Source organism: Anolis sagrei, chromosome 2 (genome assembly GCF_037176765.1).
Source record: "Anolis sagrei isolate rAnoSag1 chromosome 2, rAnoSag1.mat, whole genome shotgun sequence".
Taxonomy (NCBI): domain Eukaryota; kingdom Metazoa; phylum Chordata; class Lepidosauria; order Squamata; family Dactyloidae; genus Anolis; species Anolis sagrei.
This window is the reverse complement of record NC_090022.1, coordinates 279,299,529-279,320,514: the sequence shown is the minus strand read 5'-3', so window position 1 is coordinate 279,320,514 and position 20,986 is coordinate 279,299,529. Positions and strand designations below refer to the sequence as shown.

General features: G+C 40.8%; 1 protein-coding gene across 1 annotated transcript in view; it reads left to right on the top strand.

Annotated features, from left to right (window-relative positions):
• SLC1A3 (solute carrier family 1 member 3) overlaps positions 1-20,986 on the top strand; it is a 78,137-nt gene that overhangs the window by 32,024 nt on the left and 25,127 nt on the right. The window contains exon 3 of the mRNA XM_060761399.2: positions 6,954-7,091. Coding sequence (XP_060617382.2) covers positions 6,954-7,091 — 138 coding nt within the window. The remainder of the gene's footprint in view (positions 1-6,953; positions 7,092-20,986) is intronic.

Here is a 20,986-nt window from a genome sequence, read left to right as displayed (position 1 = left end):
GCTCAGGCTCTCCTTGGCACTCCTTTGAGTATGAGGAGCACCATTTTACTACATCATTGTATATGTTGTGACTTGAGCATCCATGGATTTAGGTATCCATAGGCGGTCCTGGAACCGAACCCTGGCAGATACTGAGGGGGCACTGTTTTTTATGAGTTTTTGTTACCATTTTGCATGGTCTGTGATCAAAACAAGTACAAGCTCTTACATAATAATAGTAGTAACATGATAGGCTTGTATTTCAATACCCACTTTGGCTCAATAACTTCCCATTTAGCATGAACAAGTATCACTTAAAATCAAAAAGTTAGTGTTTTCCTTTTTGGGTTGTGCTCAACTGTATATTTTTAGTCTTCACTCATGCTGCCGATTCATATTAAGACTGAAAACCTGAAAAGTTTTAATGCATTGCTCTCCAAGGAAAAAAATCAGGGGCGTGAGATTATGTTGCTGTTTGGAAATGTGTCCTCCTCTCTGTTTTCTAAACGTTTGCTTCTCTTTCCTCCACCACAAAAACAGATGTGAAAGGTCAGGGAAAAACCTGTAGAACAGCTTTGGGGGATTTCTTACAAAGCTTTGTTCCATTGAAGGAGTCACAAATTATTTGGAAACCTAAAACTTTTATTGAGAAAACTTTTATTGCTCCAGATCTCATCTTGTCTGGCCTAGTCTGGCAGGGTGCAAAGTTCTTCCTGAGTGGATTGTTGCCGATAGGAATGGATTGTTTGAATTTTTCGCTTTGCATTTTTTTCTTAAGGACAATTTGATCTTATTTCTGAATCTCTTTTTTAAAGACCAAAGAATATTTGTAAAGATTTTGCTGAACATTTTCACATGCATTTATATACATTGTTAAACAATACTTTTCTTAGTAGAAACATTTTACAAGCACCTTCCCCTAATATATGCTGTTTTCATCTGAGCACACAATTTTATGTATATTTTCCCAGATGTGCACAATTTTTCAGATTATTGCAAAAAGTGCAAATATTAAAGGATAATTGTAATTCAGCTCATCCACTGTTTCAGAAAGTGTAAATTATTTATTCCTCCCACATATGATCCTCAGGCCAGAATAGATGTTTCGATTTGTAATTTTTTAATTATTTTTACTTGGCACATTTCATTGTGATGTTTCATTTTCTCTTTTATTATTTATATTGTTCTGTGTTGCTTTGCCACATGTGTCCTGTTTTCCATCTGTGAAATATTGGATGGAAAGGAATATAGTCGAAGGCTTTCATGGCTGGAATCACTGGGTTGTTGTAGGTTTTTTCGGGCTATATGGCCATGTTTTAGAGCAGGGGTCCTCAAACTAAGGCCCGGGGGCCAGATGCGGCCCTCCAAGGTCATTTACCTGGCCCTCGCTCAGGGTCAGCCTAAGTCTAGATCGACTTGAAAGCACACAACAACAACAATCCTATTTCATCAGCCAAAAGCAGGCCCACACTTCCCATTGAAATACTAATAAGTTTATATTTGTTAAAATTGTTCTTCATTTTAATTATTGTATTGTCTTAAGTGTTTTTTGCACTACAAATAAGATATGTGTAGTGTGCATAGGAATTCATTCGTGCTTTTTTTTCAAATTATAACCTGGCCCTCCAACAGTTTGAGGGACTGTGACCTGGCCCTCTGTTTAAAAAGTTTGAGGACCCCTGTTCTAGAGGCATTCTCTCCTGACGTTTTGCCTGCATCTATGGCAAGCATCCTCAGAGGTTGTGGGGTACAGTTTTAATCATCGCAGGACAAAGAAATCCAGATGGATTTCAGATTTTAAAAAATGAAGAATCAACTAGTTTTATTTCTGTTGTTACGTTTAGCCTTTGCTAGTGCCATCTAAGGCTGGATCTACACTGCCCTATATCCCAGAATCTGATCCCAGGTTATTTGCTTATCCAGATTATCAGGCGTTATAGACTCATGTAATCTAATTCAAGGCAGATAAACTGGAGTCAGGTCTTGGGATATAGGACAATGTAGACCCAGCCGAAGACCACCTGAGCACCTGATGGAGCCTAATTTAAATACCTTCAGCATCCTTCCGCATTTTGTCTTTAGAGTGGAATTAAATGGCAACTCTGTGGGGTGAATCAGTCATACTTACTCGCACAACTTTTAAAGGGGTGAACTCAGTCCATAGCTTGCAACCTGAATTTGGTGTAGTCAAAGTTATTGTTCCAAACTAAATTTTGGGATTCAATGCGCATGTCCAAATGGATATCAAAAAGATGCAATGCAAATGAGCTGTAGCAAAAATAAAAAAGATCAAGGATAACACCACATTTGACAGTATTTGGTATCCTTAGGTGAATCACAGGCCATTTCTTGAACATTAGGAGAACATTAGAATTTATGATGAAATCATTCAAACTCTGATTCTCTTGAGAGAACTCCACATCAATACCACATTGGGGTACAATCTAAAGCATACCTGACTTGTGGACATGGCTACTCACTGCACTTGAACAGATTTCCAAGAATGCATACTAATATTCTTCTAGAAATGAGGTTCTCATAAAACCTTTCTTTGATCTGAGTCTACTGGAGGCTGATAGCCATACAGTGGGTGGCTTTCATGGTGTTCAACCGCAATTTGGTATCAACTTCCTGTCACACATCGAGGGGGGGATGCCAGCTAGCTTATAAACTCTATCAGCAGGTATAGGTTTAAAGCATCCTGTGATTATTCTACATGTCTCATTTAGTGCTATATTCACCTGCTTTGCTTGAGAAGGTTTGTGCCAGATGGGGCAGGCATACTTAGCAGTTGAGTAAGACAAGGCCAGGGCTGATGTTCTTATTAATTTTGGGTCTGCATCCCATGTGCTAATAGTGAGTTTCTGCAGCACGTTATTGCATGCAGCTACTTTGTGCTTGGTGTTCGCAGTGTTTCCTAAATGATAGTGTTCAGTCTAAGGTGACACCGAGATATTTAGGGTTGGAACAGTGTTCAAGTTCTTGGTCTTCCCAGATAACTTTAAGTTTTCTGTTGGCTTCACGATTATGTAGATCAGCATTTCTCAACTTGGGGGTCAGGTTGTGAGGGGGTGTCAGAGGGGTTGCCAAAGACCATCAGAAAATGCAGTATTTTCTGTTGGTCATGGGGATTCTGTGTGGGAAGTTTGGCCCAATTCTATCATTGGTGGGTTTCAGACTGCTCTTTGTAGGCGAACTATAAATCCCAGCTAATACAACTCCCAAATGTCAAGTCTATTTCCCCCAAACTCCAATAATGTTCACAATTGGGCATATTGAGTATTCCATGCCAAGTTTGGTCCAGATCCATCATTGTTTGAGTCCACAGTGCTCTCTGGATGTAGGTGAACTACAACTCCAAAACTCAAGGTCAATGCCCATCAAACCCTTCCAGTATTTGCTGTTGGTCATTGGAGTTCTGTGTGCCAAGTTTGGTTCAATTCCGTCATTGGTGGAGTTCAGAATGCTCTTTGATTGTAGGTTAACGATACATCCCAGCAACGACAACTCCCAAATGACAAAATCAATCCTCCTGCAACCCCACCAGTATTCAAATTTGGGCCTATTGGGTATTTGTGCCAAATTTGAACCAGTGAATGAAAATACATCTTGCATATAACATATTAACATTATGATTCATAAGAGTAGCAACAAAAATAATTTTATGGTTGGGGGACACCATAACATGAGGAACTGTATTAAGGGGTCGTGGCAATAGGAAGGTTGAGAACCATTTGTGTCTTGGCAGGGTTAGGCTTCAGGTGGTTACCTTTATAATAGATGGAGAGATCTTTCAGGACATTAGTAAGTTGGTTTTCAACTGTTTCAAAGTCTTTTGCTTTATAACCTGAAGGAGCCCCCGGTGGCGCAGTGGGTTAAACCCCTGTGCCGGCAGGACTGAAGATCGACAGGTTGCAGGTTCAAATCCGGGGAGAGGCGGATAAGCTCCCTCTATCAGCTCCAGCTCCTTATACGGGGACATGAGAGAAGCCTCCCACAAGGATGGTAAAAACATCAAATCATCCGGGCGTCCCCTGGGCAACGTCCTTGCAGACGGCCAATTCTCTCACACCAGAAGCGACTTGCAATTTCTCAAGTCGCTCCTGACACAACCAAAAAACAAACAAACCTGAAGTCACTGAATAATAACAAAGTTTGTCAGAAAGGTATAAGGGGGAGGGGGAAGTAGGTCAGTCAGTAGAATAATACCACTGCATCCAACTCTTAGGCTACAATGTCTCCCACTTATCTGAGATAAACCTACTTGAACTCAATGGAACATCTCTTCAAAGTTTGAAAGTAATACATTACAAGCAACAGTAACCAAATGTTCTGAAATGAGTCTGTCTTCCCCCCCCCCCCCCCATAATGAGAATGTAATAAAGATACAAAAAGTGAAATGAGAGTCAAATCTTTGTATGGTTGTATGAGAAATGTTTCTCATTACTTTTTCAAAGCTGCTTTTGGAGACGTCATTACACTAAAGGCTATTGAGATTTTATAAATTATTCTAAGGAGTTGCCTTCTAAAAAAGCAAGAAAAAAGTAACAAGTGCCACAAGCGATACAAGTTATTTTTTTGAAAACATTGTAAAGAGTTACAATAAAACCAGTATTGTGTAGTGGTTTGAGCAGTGGACTGGGATGTTAAGGTTCAAATTCGTGCTAAGCTGTACAAACCTACTGGATGGTTTTAGCTATGCCATATTCTGTTCTCTTCGGTTCTGTTCAACATCTTTATTAACGACTTAGATGAAGGGTTAGAAGGCATGATCATCAAGTTTGCAGATGACACCAAATTGGGAGGGATAGCCAATACTCCAGAAGACGGGAGCAGATTTCAAAACGATCTTAACAGATTAGAGAGATGGACCAAAACTAACAAAATGAAGTTCAACAGGGACAAATGCAAGATACTCCACTTAGGCAGAAAAAATGAAATGCAGAGATACAGAATGGGGAATGCCTGGCTCGAGAGCAGGACGTGTGAAAAAGATCTTGGAGTCGTTGTGGACAACAAGTTAAACTTGAGCCAACAATGTGATGCGGCAGCAAAAAATGCCAATGGGATTCTGGCTTGCATCAATAGGAGTCTAGTGTCTAGACCCAGGGAAGTCATGCTACCCCTCTATTCTGCCTTAGTCAGACCACACCTGGAATCCTGTTTCCAATTCTGGACACTGCAATTGAAAAGAGATGTTGACAAGCTGGAATGTGACCAGAGGAGGGCAACTAAAAAGATTAAGGGTCTGGAGAACAAGCCCTATGAGGAGCAGCTTAAAGAGCTGGGCATGTTTACCCTGAAGAAGGGAAGGCTGAGAGGAGTCATTATGGCCATGTATAAATATGTGAGGGGAAGTCATAGGGAGGAGGCAGTAGGCTTGTTTTCTGCTGCCCTGGAAACTAGGATGAGAAACACTGGCTCCAAACTACAGGAAAGGAGATTCCACCTGAATATTAGGAAGAACTTCCTGACTGTGAGAGCTGTTCAGCAGTGGAACTCTCTGCCCCGGAGTGTGATGGAGGCTCCTTCTTTGGAGGCTTTTAAGCAGGCTGGATGGCCATCTGTCAGGGGTGCTTTGAATATGATTTTTCTGCTTCTTGGCAGAATGGACTAGATGCCCATGAGGTCTCTTCCAACTCTATGATTCTATCATTCTCTCAGCCAAAGAAGAAGGCAAAGGCAAACTCCCTCTGAATAAAATCTGATAGGGTTACCTTATGTCAGAGATGGGCTGCAGGTGCACAACAAAGAATTACCAATAGAAGTGTCAAACACTTTAATGAGTTAATGGCAATTTATTAATTTTTAAAAGCAACTTTCTAAAGTATTGTTGAAGGCTTTCATGGCCGGAATCACTGGGTTGTTGTACATTTTTTAGGTTGTATGGCCATGTTCTAGAAGCATTCTCTCCTGACATTTCACCTGCATCTGTGGCAAGCATCCTCAGAGGTTGTGAAGTTGTACCTTTCTAAACTTTGCTTTGAAATTAGTTTTGCAAAGGATTGTGTTGCCAGTCAGCATGCGGTGGTGGTGCGCAGCCTCCCAGGTTGAAAGTGGGATTGCTTTTTTCACTAGCTATTTCCCCTGATTTGAGAAAACTCGAGGAGGATGTACATTTGGCCTAGACCATGACCTTGGGTTCTCTCCAAAGTGGTGAACAGGACCACCCTGCTTGTGGCAGCCACATTGATGTGCAGCAAGTCAAGGTCGCTTCAGTGTGAACAAGCCAAATGACCCATTTACCATGGGAAGGCAAAGCTACCATAGACAGGCCGAAAGAAGAAATCTATGCTTCCATAAGCAGGGCACTCATGCGCACTGGCCCTCAATGATGGACTATTGAAGTGCAAATCAAGTTAACACAAGGAAGCAGAAGTCGATGTGAGGATTTCTTGTTGTGGCAAGCCCCATTCAAGTGAATTGAGAGCGTGTCTGCACTATAGATAAACTTTTTTTTCATGTCAGAAGCCACTTGGGAAACTGCAAGTTGCTTCTGCTGTGAGAGAATAGGCCGTCTGCAAGGACATTGCCCAGGGATGCCTGGGAGGCTTCTCTCATGTCCCCACATGGAAGCTGGAGCTGACAGATGGGAGCTCACCCCATCTCACAGATTCGAACCACCGACCTTCACGTCAGCAGTCCAGCCAGCATAAGGGTTTAATACATTGCGCCACTGCAGCTCTATAAACCACTTTAATGGTTATTCCCTCTCCCTCCAGGAAAGCTTAGGAACTGTACTTCTAGGCGTAACTAAGATGATGCAAAACAGAATGTGAATCTTTACCTGGGCACAACCTACAACTCCTACAAGTATTTACTGAAAAGTCATGACTGTTTAATTATTATACAATTGATACATGTATTTTTGTTTAGTTCAGTAAGCCCTCTGTTCCGTTATAGTAACAGAGTCTCTGTAGATACACAGGTTTTGCTTTACAATGTCTTCTCATGCTTTTTTTCTTTCTCCCCAGGTGTTATCCTTGGATTTGGTCTCCGGTCATACAACTTCAGCTATCGAGAAGTGAAGTACTTTTCCTTTCCTGGTGAACTTTTAATGAGAATGCTACAGATGTTGGTTTTGCCGCTCATTGTGTCCAGCTTAGTAACAGGTACAAACATCACTTCTTCCTCTGTCCTTCTTTAATTCTCACTCCTGTCTGCATTCAGATACCTTGCATGTTTTTGAACTGCTAGGTTGGGGGATGCTGGGGCTAACAACAGGAGCTCACCTCACTCCCCAGATTCAAACTGGCACCAACCTTTTGGTGAGCAAATTCAGCAGCTCAGCAGTTTAACCCGCTGCACTACCGTGGGTCCTAATCATTCTTTATTGAACTACAAATCTCAGGATTCCATAGCACTGAACCAGGACATCTAAAGTGCTGTCAAACTGCATTAATTACACACTGTAGATGTATCTTTCAATATCAGTTATCTATCAGAGTAGTAATAATGACTTCGTTGTTGGAGCCCCCGGTAGCGCAGTGGGTTAATGTGCTGAGATGCTGAACTTGCAGACCGAAAGGTTGTAGGTTTGAATCCAGGGAGCAGCATGAGCTCCCGCTGTTAGCTCCAGCTTCTGCCAATCTAGCAGTTCAAAAACATGCAAATGTGAGTAGATCAATAGGTACCACCTTGGTGGAAACAGCACTCCATGCAGTCATGCCAGCTACATGACCTTGGAGGTGTCTATGGACAGCGCCAGCTCTTTGGCTTAGAAATGGAGATGAGCACCAACTCCCAGAGTCGGACATGACTGGACTTGATGTCAGACGAAAACCTTTACCTTTACTTTTTACTTGGTTGTTCAAATAGACTAGTATGAGCCAGGGCTTTAAAACACTACCTAAAACAACACCTATATTTGTATTAATGATGAAGTAATGACTGATGTCAACACAATAGCCATGAATTCAACATTGTTATTATACACTAATACTAGTAAGGCATTGCCAAAGTATTACCAGTACATGTATTGCCCAATTATTGTTGACTCATGTAATGTAGCATTTAAGTTAATATTTAAGTAACTATGTTGATATTTTTATTTTAAATATCTAACTTTCAAACTGTGATATTAATTTGCTTAAACTAGCATGATATTGATAATTCAAGAGAAGCGGCAACTGAAAAACGCAACCCAGGGTATCACAGTGCTGAAGCAACACCCTTGAAATGGCAAGATGCAGCACGTATGCGGTCGTAGCCTAGAAAAATGTGATTAAGTAGGAATGTGGCAGAAGTTTATGAAAAGATGAATGTCAAGGGAAAAAGTCAGAACTTATCCAGGAAGGAAAAAATATGCCTCTGGAAATATAAGAGTTCCCAGTTCTTTGTGTTTTGATTTAACCTGCCTATTCCCAGATTTCCATCCAAACTCGTTCTTGGAATATCCTCGATTCCTCTTCCTTATCTCTACTATATGTTCTCCTAACAAAATAACATTACAATAAACACAATCGAAGTAGCAGTGGGCGGGCCACATGTACAGGATAAAATGGTTAAAAACTCTTAATGAGATAAAAATAGGAGCAAGTTATTTGCAGGGAGCTCATAGAAACATAGTATGATGGAATAATGAACACGGAACAGCTTAGATGATGCAGTTGGATAAGGAGTTGAACTGGTAGATATTGATTATATAGTTTTAAGTGGTTTATACGGATTTTTATTATGTAATTTAACTGTTTTTAATTTATATGTATGTATATATGCTGTGGCATTTAATTATTGCCAATCTGTACGTCAACCTAAGTTGCCTTCAGGCTGAAAAGGGTGGGATAAAAAATACGGTAAATTAAATAAATAAATAAATAAATAGATAAATAAATAAATAAATAAATTGCACTCAGGAGTATTAAGATGCTTTAGCAATATTATGCTAAATATTAGGATCTTTTTTTCTTTTTTCTTTTTTTGGTGAAAACTTTCCTCATCCCTTCACTTGATCTCTATTGTATTTGTGTTCTGGAAACAATTACCACGTTCATTGGTGATGACCATCTTAGGAAGCTTCAGTATAATACAAACAGACAGCTAGGGCCCCTTCCACACAGCTGAATAAAATCCCACATTATCTGCTTTGAACTGGAATATATTGCAGTGTAGACTCAGATAACCCAGTTCAAAGCAGATATTGTGAGATTTTCTGCCTTGATATTCTGAGTTATATGACTGCGTGTGAGGACACTAAGTTTCATTTTGAAAACTTCTAAATTCATTTGACCTGGAAATAGGATTGTAGAGTCCTTGGCAATGCCAGAAGTTCCCAGGAAATATTTGGGATGAGGAAAATGCCACGTGGATCTCCAATTTTTTTTTTTACAGGAACAAAATGGTATAGGCATAGCCACTCATCAATTCCAATAATTGGAACATTGGAGGAAATATTCAATATTGGTGGTGAGGCTTGCTTGGCATGTTCTCATCCAGAGAGCTCAAGTGCCATGGCAGCTAAGGTGGGATCATAGCACTCTATAGGTGCATGATTGTGAGGGTTGGTAAATGTGAATAAGCAGAATAAGCAGAAGCTTTACCACAGTATTTAAACCAAGATATATCCTACTGTATAACAAAATGTCACGCAGGCTTGTGAAACAAGTAGTATCTTTACTTCAAAGTTTCAAACATGGTTACAATATATACATCGATCTCTTTGAATACAAGCAGAGATCAGAGGAATAAAATAGTTCTTTTAAATAGTCTTTAAAATAAGCCTTAGGTCTTGAAATGATCAGTCTTTAAGATAGTTGGCAGCCAGCACTTTCTCTTCACTGTCCAAAGGAGAGAAAATGGCAGAATGACAGTTAGAACCATTGGTCTCAGCAGCCAGCCAGAGGCAGCAGCCAATCAGAACCTCAGGCTGCTGACACATCTCTATCCAGTTAACCCACCATATCATGTTCTTTTTCAAATCTTCACAAGGATAAGTGGCCTGAGAACTAAAATATGGTCTGCTACACATAATACACATCACTACTACACATAATAACAAAACCCAACCAAAACATTTTTTTTCCTTGGTGTCTTTGTTTTTAGGCCTGTTCCTGGGGTTATTTGGGGTGCTGATTCAGAAAATTGCATTGGATAGACCACATCAGTTCTAGATTAATAAATATGGTTTTCTGTGAGCGAGCAGATGGCGACTACTTGATGGCATATGTTCTGCATCAGAAACTAGAGCTGATGTGGCCTGTCCAATGCAATTTTCTGAATCAGCATCCCAAATAACCAAACCAAATCTAACGTTCACCAAAAACTGTTTTGTAACCCTTTTGGTACTAATGTTGGGGAGTGGCCCCTGGTCAAAGTGGTCCCTGGTCAAAAAAAGTTTGGGAACCATAGATTTAGAAGTAACTGGAGTCTATAATCTTGGCCTCAGAGGAAATAAAAATCCTTTTCGGCCGTGTAAAAAAAGCAGAGAGAGTGCTTTAAAGTGGTTCATCTTAACTACCTCATTGTCCTGATGGTTTAAGAACCATTAAACTGAAACACCAAGACAAAATGAGAAACTGAAGTAACATCATAATGTCATAAAAGAGCTTAAAATAATGGTGTCACTTATATAAAATCATGATTTAGAAATGTAATGAATAGTTCTGCTATTAAAATCACAAGTCTCGGGAATAATGATGACACATTATCCATGGGGAGACTATTTCTTCAGGTTGCTTTTCTCGGAATGATAGAACATTGTTGGACTATAATGCCCATCTAGCATGTGACGTGATGGCTGTGGATCACAGAACCTGTAGTCCAGCAGATTAGAACAGCACTAGGTTGCAGGAAGTTGATCTAGATTTATGTTCTTTAGTTTTAGTTATAAGCTACTTAATACAGATTAATGTGTGATGACATGATCAGATTTTTTGGTGAAAAACCAAAGATGACTCATTCAGATATTGCCCAAACCTTTCACCTTAATTGGCTTAGGTTGTGATCTACATTGTGAGTCAGTAGCTGGCAACAGTTGAACCCAAACGACATTTTTTTAGGAGAACTATCTGTTCCATCCCCAAACCAGAGGCAAAAATGGGTGTGAATATTTGAATATTTTTTTCTTGAGCTAAATAAGTTTGATTCAGGCATACGTTCATGCCAGTTACAAGAGGTTTTGGGGTATATATTTGCTGCTGCTTATAGAAAGCTGTTAGTTATAGTATAAAGTAGGCTCTCAGTTAATCTGCACCCATGGGAATTGGTTGATGCTGGATAAACATTTCTGGATGCTTGAGAGGAACTATTAAAATAGACCTAACCTATTTTTGGTCATGTCAGGAGCAACTTGAGAAACTGCAAGTCACTTCTGGTGTGAGAGAATTGGCCGTCTGCAAGGATGTTGCCCAGGGGATGCCTGGATGTTTTGATGTTTTGACCATCCCTATGAGAGGCTTCTCTCATGTCTCCGCATGAGGAGTTGGACCTGATAAGACAAATAATAATAATACTTAATAATAATACTCTCTTTTTATTCTGCCCTGAGTCCCCTCTGGGAGAATTCCAGCATCCATAAACACAAAGGCAAACGTTCATTGCCTACAAACAACAAAACGTAAAGGCTTCCCCTTCCAGCTCTGAGGGGTGGTGCTCATCTCTGGCTCTGGGGAGTGATATACTTGATTTAATGTAACATTTATGCTTTTTTTAATTTAAAGGATTATTTATCTGGGTTTTTGCGAATTCCAGTTGTTTGAGTTCCAGTTAATTGAAGGCACTTTGGCGTGGGTTCTAGTCTACACCCACCTACCCAAATCCTGTGTTTTCCTGGGAGTGGGGGATGGCTGCATGCCATCCCGATTGAAATCAGGATGGCATAATGCCACTTCAAAGCCCCCCATTTCCCCTGTAAAACTTACTTTAAAAGACCCTTGGTGCCATAAAGTCTCTTCCCCACATCCTCCTGGAAAAATCTCTCCTGGTACCCCCCCGCCCCCCCATTGGTCTTCCCAGGTGCAATTTTCTCGCACCAGGAGGACACGAGGAGAGGCTTTATGGTGGCAATAACAGTAATAGTAATAATAATAATAATAATAATAATAACAACAACAACAACAACAAAAAACGCATTGAGTCGCCTAATTAGGTTGAGAAACGCGGTATAGAAATAAAGCAAATAAATAAATAAATAAACAATACTTTATTTGTATTCCGCTCTACCTCTTCTAGCATACACAGACACAAGGTAAACATTCACTGTCTTGAAACAATGAAGCACAGATACACACAGATAAAGGTAAAGGCTTTCCGTTCATCTCTGCCTCTGGGTTTGGTGTTCATCTCAATTTCTAAGCCGATATCCATAGGCACATCCTAGGTCATGTGGCTGACAAGAGTGCATGGAATGCCGTTTACCTTCCTGCCGAGGTGGTACCTATCAACTTATATTTTTGCATGGGACTACAGTTTTCCCTCACTTATCGTGGGGGTTCCATTCCAGGACCACCCATGATAAATTAAAATCCGAGAAGTAGGGACACCATTTTTTTTTGTCATGTCAGGAGCAACTTGAGAAACTGCAAGTCGCTTCTGGTGTGAGATGGAAATGCTATTTTAAATTGTAAGTTGCTCAGAGCACCTTGGTGGAGTGCGACTAATTAAGAAATAAAGTGACGTGAAGTGAAGTGAAGAATTGGCCATCTGCAAGGACGTTGCCCAGGGGACGCCCGGATGATTTGATGTTTTATCATCCTTGTAGGAGGCTTCTCTCATGTCCCCGTATGAGGAGCTGGAGCTGATAGAGGGAGCTCATCTGCCTCTCCCTGCATTCGAACCTGCGACCTGTTGGTCTTCAGTCCTGCCGGCACAGGGGTTTAACCCACTGCGCCATTGGGGGCTCCATGGGACACCATATTAATTTTAATATTTATACATAATTTGTATTTATATGTTGGGTTGTATAAATTTTGTTAGTATGGATGTGTTGTTGCTGTATTCGGGTATTGAATGTTTGCCTTTTATGTTTGGAATCCGCCCTGAGTCCCTTTGGAGCAGAATATATATAAAGTTGTTATTATTATTATTATTACATTATTTTACTTTTTTCTTACCCATCTCCCAGCTCATCCCAAGGGCACCTGCCTGCCTCCCTGGCCTCCGCAGAGCCTCCGGAGCTATGCAGGCAGGTCTTCCCCGCCGTGCCTCAGGCCGCCACACTTCCAGGGTCCCTGGAAGTAAATATTTCAACGTAAATATTTCATATTTTATATTTTTATTAATATTTTCAAAAACCCGCAGCAAGTCTACTAAAAGTGAAATGCGAAGTAGCGAGGGAACACTGTATATGACAATATAAATATATATACAGATTTTTGAAAGTGGTGCTTCCACCTTGAGAATCTTCCTAGAAAAGTATGACTTGCCCAAGGTCACCCAGTGGATTTCTATGCCTGAGCAGGGATTTGAACCATAGTCTTCAAAGTCCAAATGAAACCACTACCCAATGCTGTCTTTCGCCGTTCATCTGGCAAGGGACTCAAAGGAGTTTACAAAGAAAGTCCAGGTAAAATCGTATTTACAGAAGTTTTTAAAAAACAGTGGATTCTATTTTTAAAGGATATCATTAAAACAGTTCCAATGCATTTAAGATACAAATAAATATAAAACCACAGCACACCACCCTCCAAATATCCTTCTGCTTTATAATTTAAGCACCAAAGGCCTGTCTAATATGTTTTGGCTTGCTGTTGGGGTGAAAACAGATTGGAGGCCACCGAACCCTCAATGGAAGAGAGATCCCCAACCTGGGAGCAGCCACTGAAAAGGCTTTCTCCACCAACTCTGTCTGTGACGGTGGTGGACAACAATGAAAGTTCTCCCCAAAATATCTTAACATCCAGACAAGCTCCAAATGCCATCTTTTTATCGTCATCATTATAATAGAACCTTCCAAATGCCACGTAGCTCTACTGGGCCTGAATGTGTGTCTCAGAAACATTTTTCAGATTATTCTTAAACTTGCTCTCTAGTTACATGCAAGACGGCTGAGTGAGGCCGTGATCTTCTTTTCCAAAGGTCAGAGAGCAGTGCCTGAAATCTGGTTTTTATATGACACACTGACCCCTGGCCGGAAACTACAAGGAAAGAGCTCCATGGATTATATTTCAGGGGAATGCTGACTTGCAGGTTTTCATTCTTTCTCCCCTTTGTAAACATTGCCATCACCCTCCAGAGGAAGAAAAGGTATTTCCTAAATCTGGTAGAAAGTACAACATTGTGGAAGAGCTGTTTTAGGACTGAGCTGAATTAGTCCTCCAAGTGTTGTCGAAGGCTTTCATGGGCAGGATCATTGTGTTGCTGTAAGTTTTTTGGGTTGTATGGCCATGTTCCAGAAGCATTCTCTACTGACATTTCGCCTACATCTATGGCAGGCATTCTCAGAGGTTGTGAGGTCTGTTGGAAACTAAGAAAATGGGGTTTATATATCTATGGAATGTCCTGTGTGTCCAAGTGTTTCTACCCACTTTCAGACCTTGAAAAGGAGGTAAAAGGATGCTTCAGCAAAATTCAGGAGCCCCCCGGTGGCGCAGTGGGTTAAACCCCTGTGCCGGCAGGACTGAAGACCGACAGGTCGCAGGTTCAAATCCGGAGAGAGGCGGATGAGCTCCCTCTATCAACTCCAGCTCCTCATGTGGGGACATGAGAGAAGCCTCCCACAAGGATGATAAAAACATCAAATCATCCGGGCGTCCCCTGGGCAACATCCTCGCAGACGGCCAATTCTCTCACACCAGAAGCAACTTGCAGTTTCTCAAGTCGCTCCTGACACGACAAAAAAAAATCAAGGGCAAACTTGACATCAATGGCAAATGTGTCTTGAGATACTGCTTTTTCTCAAAGCTGCATAGACCAAAGGCAGGAAGTCATCAGACAAAAATGTAATAAAATCAGATGTGATGTGGTAAGAAATACATCCAACAGAATCATTGAGAGGGAAATGGATATACCAGCCACTGAGACACCTAAGAATACTGTTGTTCATTCTGCCAGACAGAGCATATAACCCAGAATATCAAGGCAGATAATCCACAATATCTGCTTTGAACTGGATTATCTGAGTCCACACTGCCAGACTGGATTTTATACAGCTGTGTGAAAGGGCCCTCAGAGGAAGTCAATGGCAAACGCCTTCTGAACAAATACATTGATGGCACTGCCAGGCTGGGCTGAGGCCTCTGAGGACGGAGCGGGGAGCAACAGAGATGGTGAGGAGGAGTGCCTGGCTCCCCCTCCCCTCCTCCTCTTCCTCCTCCTTCCTCCCCCCGCGGCTCGGGGGGGGGAGGAAAAACCCGCGATATGGTGAGTTTGCATAAAGCGAACCGCGAAGCAGTGAGGGAACACTGTATTGTTAAGAAAACCTTATGAAAATCTTATGTCATAGGTTGGAAATGACTTGAAGACACACAAAAGAAACAACAAGCCTGCTTTAAGCTTGTTGACCTTTATGGCACCTTTCACATAGCTGTATAAATTCCACTTCCACACAGCCACATAGCCATATAACCCAGAAGATCAAGGCAGATAATCCTCAATGTTTTCTTTGAACTGGATTATCTGAGTCCACACTTCCATATAATCCCGTTCAATGTGGATTGTATACAGCTGTGTGGAAGGGACCTAAGATAATTCAATTCAAATCAGATAATGAAGATTTTCTGCTTTGATAACCTAGATTATCTGGCAGTGTCAAAGGGCCCGAGATGTATATGAAGCATTTAGTGAAATACATGCTATTTTTAAGTGATTTGGTCATATAAATCCATATACCCTGCTGTGGATCTGGCTGGGGAGCTTGCTGTGGGAGAGCTCAAATTAATGTAACAGCCTTTTGAGCAGATACAACTCCCTATTGTTTTCATGCATCGAGAATTCGCTTCAGGGATAGTGCTATTTATTAGGATATTAATTTTGCTGCCTAATCACCCTGCATCCTGAGAGAGCAACCTTGTTTGGCTGGTTTAAGAAAGACGTTGATGATGAACCTTCCTCTCATTAAACCTAAGTAATTCACTGTGTTACGTCAAGATTTTTTTAACATTAGGAGATGCAACAGAATCATCAACTGGGAGTCCTTTCCTAGAAGCAAATGACTTTTGATAGTAAATATATATTTTTTTCTGCTTCGACGAGGGGTTTTTTAAAAATTGTGAATGGGCTGGGTTAAACTTCCAATGTGGTGAGGGCAAATCACCCATATAGAAGGGGATGTTGGTTTACGTTCACAAAAGGATGGTCTTTTTAAGTCTCCACCGAGCAGGTATCAACTGCGTTTTCTTACTGGAAAATGTTGTGCTGTTCTTCTCCATGCGCCTGCGTTTCTGCTTCTTGGCCGCGGGACAGTAAGCCCTTTGTACTCAGGAATTACAATGAGGCGACCCAAGAGAAAGAGCCTTGGTCCAGGGCTGTCAGCTGTTACTAATCACTGTTCTATGGCTTGCTGTGAATCCATGCTAGCCTCTACCTCCTGCTCTGCTTAGCACACATAAAGGAGATAAATTACTCCTTTAGTTTCCTTTCAAAAAGCATATTATCCCGGGCATTCCAATACCGTGAGCAAAAGACGGACTAATGCAAAGAGTTAAATCGGTGTCTAAACAGCCTCCACAGCAGGGCACTGCCCTGGCAGATGTGAGCAAAAGGAAATATACCACTGGGCCTGGGCATCCCAAAGTTTCTTGTAACCTTGCCCTCACTGAGTTTTCCAAAAAGTGTAAAAAAGACACAAATGAGTCTGGGATGTATTCTGACCCATGTGGAAACTGGTTTCAAGGTCAAGGACCAGTGTCTGGAATACAGGAAGTAGTACTGAAATACAAGACTTCATCTGGGCATGTTCATCAGGCTCTCTGATGGCCCTTCTACACTGCCATATAAGATCTAGATCAGTGATTTATTTATTTATTATTTACGACATTTATATGCCGCCCTTCTCACCCTGAAGGGGACTCAGAGAAGCTTATAAGATATATATATATATATATATATATATATATATATATATATAATTATTAGCATAGTACAATATCAGTATTATATATTACTATATTGTACCATCCCATTATATTGTAATATTATTAGTAATATAGGAGCCCCTAGTGGCACAGTGGGTTAAACCCCTGTGCCGGCAGGACTGAAGACTGACAGGTTGCAGGTTCGAATCCGGGGAGAGGCGGATGAGCTCCCTCAATCTATCAGCTCCAGCTCCTCATGCGGGGACATGAGAGAAGCCTCCCACAAGGATGATAAAAAAAACATCAAATCATCCAGGCATCCCCTGGGCCACATCCTTGCAGATGGTCAATTCTCTCACACCATAAGCAACTTGCAGTTTCTCAAGTTGCTCCTGACATGACAAAAAAAAGTAATATTACATGTAATATAAAATATATAATTATAATATTGTATTATTACTAGTAGTATTGTATTGTATTACATTATAATATTATAAAATTATGTGTGTATATGTGTGTGTGTGTGTGTGTGTGTGTGTGTGTGTGTGTGTGTGTATATATATATATATATATATATAAATGCTCTGTGCGTAATGAGTACCTTAAAAATAAAAGAACCAATGAATGAAATCACACCAAATTTGGCAACAAAACATCTCACAACACAAAGTGTGACCATCACTCAAAACATTATGATTTTGTCATTTGGGAGTTGTAGATGCTGGGATTTATAGTTCACTTATAATCAAAGAGCATTCTGAACTCCACCAACAATGGAATTGAACCAAACTTGGCACACAGGACTCCCCTAACCAACAGAAAACAATAGAAGGGTTTGATGGGTATTGACCTTGAGTTTTGGAGTTGTAGTTCATCTACATGTAGAGAGCACTGTGGACTCAAACAATGATGGATCTGGACCAAACTTGGCATGACTACTCAATATGCCCTAATTTGTACACTGGTGGAGTTTGGAGAAAATAGACTTTAACATTTGGGAGTTGTAGTTGCTGGGATTTATAGTTCACCTACAATCAGGGAGCATTCTGAACCCCACCTGCGACAGAATTGGGGCAAACTTCCCACACAGAACTACCATGACCAACAGAAAATACTGTGTTTTCTGATGGTCTTTGGTGACCCTTCTGACACCACCCTGGTGATACCCTCCCCCCCCCCCCCGGGGTCTTGGCTTCCCAGGTTGAGAAATGCTGCTTTAAGGCCATCCAGTCCAACTCCCTTGACCAGGGCAAGAAAACATAATCAAGGCCCTCCTGGCAAAGAGCCATCCAGCCATTCAGACACACACACATATGTATAAGACAGATGCAGTATCAAAGATTTGAAAGCGACCCCTAAGGAAGGACAATAATATGTTGCATGCCCCAGAGTAGGCAAACCAGACAATCTCCACATCAACACTGGCAAAGAAACAGCAAGAAATACAGTTTACCCACAAGCAGAAAGAAATTACATATATTAGAAACCAACACTTTCTCATTACTTTATTTTCCAGATTACCAAACTGGGCCACAGCAACGCGTGGCAGGAGACTGCTAGTTATATTATATTATATTATATTATATTATATTATATTATATTTTTAATAAAGCACAGGAAACAAGATGATACTGTCTTCTGCCCCCCTCTCTCTTCATTCTGGCCCAGAGTGGTTCTCGACCTGTGGGTCCCCAGATATTTTGGCCTACAACTCCCAGAAATCCCAGCCAGTTTACTAGCTGTTAGGATTTCTGGGAATAGAAGGCCAAAACATCTGGGAACCCACAGGTTGAGAACCATTTATCTAGATTATCTGCTTTGAACTGGATTATATAGCAGTGTAGACTCATATAATGCAGTTCAAAATGGATAATGTAGTTATTCTGCTTTGATAATCTGGATTATATGGCAGTGCCATAGGAGCCCAAGACACCTTCCACACAGCTGTATAAAATCCCACATTATCTGCTTTGAACTGGATTATATGGCAGTGTGGACTCAAATAACCCAGTTCAAAGCAGATATTATGGATTATCTGCCTTGATATTCTGGGTTACATGGCTGTGTGGAAGAGCCCTGAATAATTATAATCCATTCACCAATTCTGGCATTGGAGGAAGCTGTTGGGGGGTCAATAGGTCTTGAATCTAATTAAGAATTCACCAACCATGGAGCTAATTAATAGAGTTCTTCATCAGCTTTGCTCTAAGAACTGTCTATGTTAAATAGTATGTGTAGCTTATGCCAGATTTATTTTGATTACTTCTATTTAAAATTATGTAAATAGACCTGTTGGTATAACATTTTTAAATATATGTCAGGATGTTAGACTGGCTCACAGCAATTCTCACATTATCGCAACCTCATAGTAAAGCTACAATATCTAAGACATTATAAAATAGAGGCAGGCATAGTGGAACAATTGGTGGTTTCAGACAACAGACATACTGCTAAGTTCTGTACTTTTTATCAATGTGGTTTTTTTTGGTTGCTTTTTAATTCTGTTGGTTTTGACATGATAAATGTCATCATAAACTAATGTTACATATTTAACAACAACACTTTATTTATATTCCGCCTTATCTCCCCAAGCCTATGCTGGGGAAAGTGGAAGGCAAAAGGAAGAGGGGCCGACCAAGGGCAAGATGGATGGGTGGCATCCTTGAAGAGACTGGACTGACCTTGAAGGAGCTGGGGGTGGTGACGGCCGACAGGGAGCTCTGGCGTGGGCTGGTCCATGAGGTCACGAAGAGTCGGAGATGACTGAACGAATGAACAACAACATCTCCCCAAAGGGACTCAGAGCAGATTACATTATATATACAAATACAAACACAGGCAAACATTCAATGCCTTGATACAATAAGACAGACATTCACAGGCAAAGGCAAAGGGAAGCCCTTTCATCTCCGACTTCCGAAGGAGGTGGTCAACTCCAGCTCTGGGGGAGGTGTTCATCTCCACTTTCAAGTGGAGGAGCCTGCATTGTCTGTAGACACCTCCAGAGAACACACAGCCAGAGAACACATCTAATCCCACCGGTTATGCATCTAGAGCAAACTTGCCCAACACAACAAACTTTAAGTTCTGATGGAGTTTCTCAGGGTTAACCTGGCATGATGTTAGCTGTAGTTAATCCATAACCTTATGCACTTTGTACATACCATAAATTATAAGGACACTGCATAATTAAAGCATTAGACCACTAGCAAAAACAGTATTACCACATTTAAAGCCAAAATAAAACCAACAAAAGAGTGATGTGATCTTTAAAAAAGTGGTTTGCTCAAAATTATATGACTCTGAAGGGCAAGGGTCCCCAACACTGGTGACCAAATAAGAGAATCATGTCTCTGGAAGTAATAAAAAGCATGATATTTCTTTAAAGGAACTCATGTCATCCCTTGTCTGGGATCAAAACTGTATTTCAGGGAACTAGAAGAGACGTTCCTAACACCTCATTTCTGTCAAAAAGGAAGAGGGGGCTGCAAGGGTGGAAAATGGGTTGGAGGCAGATCATCCATCCTTACTCATCTTTCATCTAAAATTCATAGAAACCATTCTTAAGATGTCTAAAAGAAGTGTTTCCTTTTGTTATATCTCCAGTCATCTTCATGGGATGATATCACACAAGATCTCTTTCTTTTTTACTCTTCAAAGGAATTACTAAAAAGACAACATATTTCTATGAATTATTATGTGATCGGGGGTGGGGGGGAATGGGACGAGACCTCATATTGATATTGTGGTTGAAGTAATATATAACTTGAGACAAAATCTTATAAAATCCAGATTGTATCTGGGCATAATGGTGTAAAATCAGAACTAGAAAGAAGCCTTGGATATGAGAACCCTCATGGCAAGCGTGTGAGCTGTTACTGCTGTGTCATTTCTTTGTATTGCTACATCACCGTGATTGTTGTCTCTGCAAAGCAAAAAATAATTGACCATTTCAAACACTGATGTAGTTATTCCTATAGCATATAATATAAACCTTCCCACTTTTTTAGCTCCCCACTGTCCAACTATCCATGGCTTGAAAATATTCCAAAAAGTAA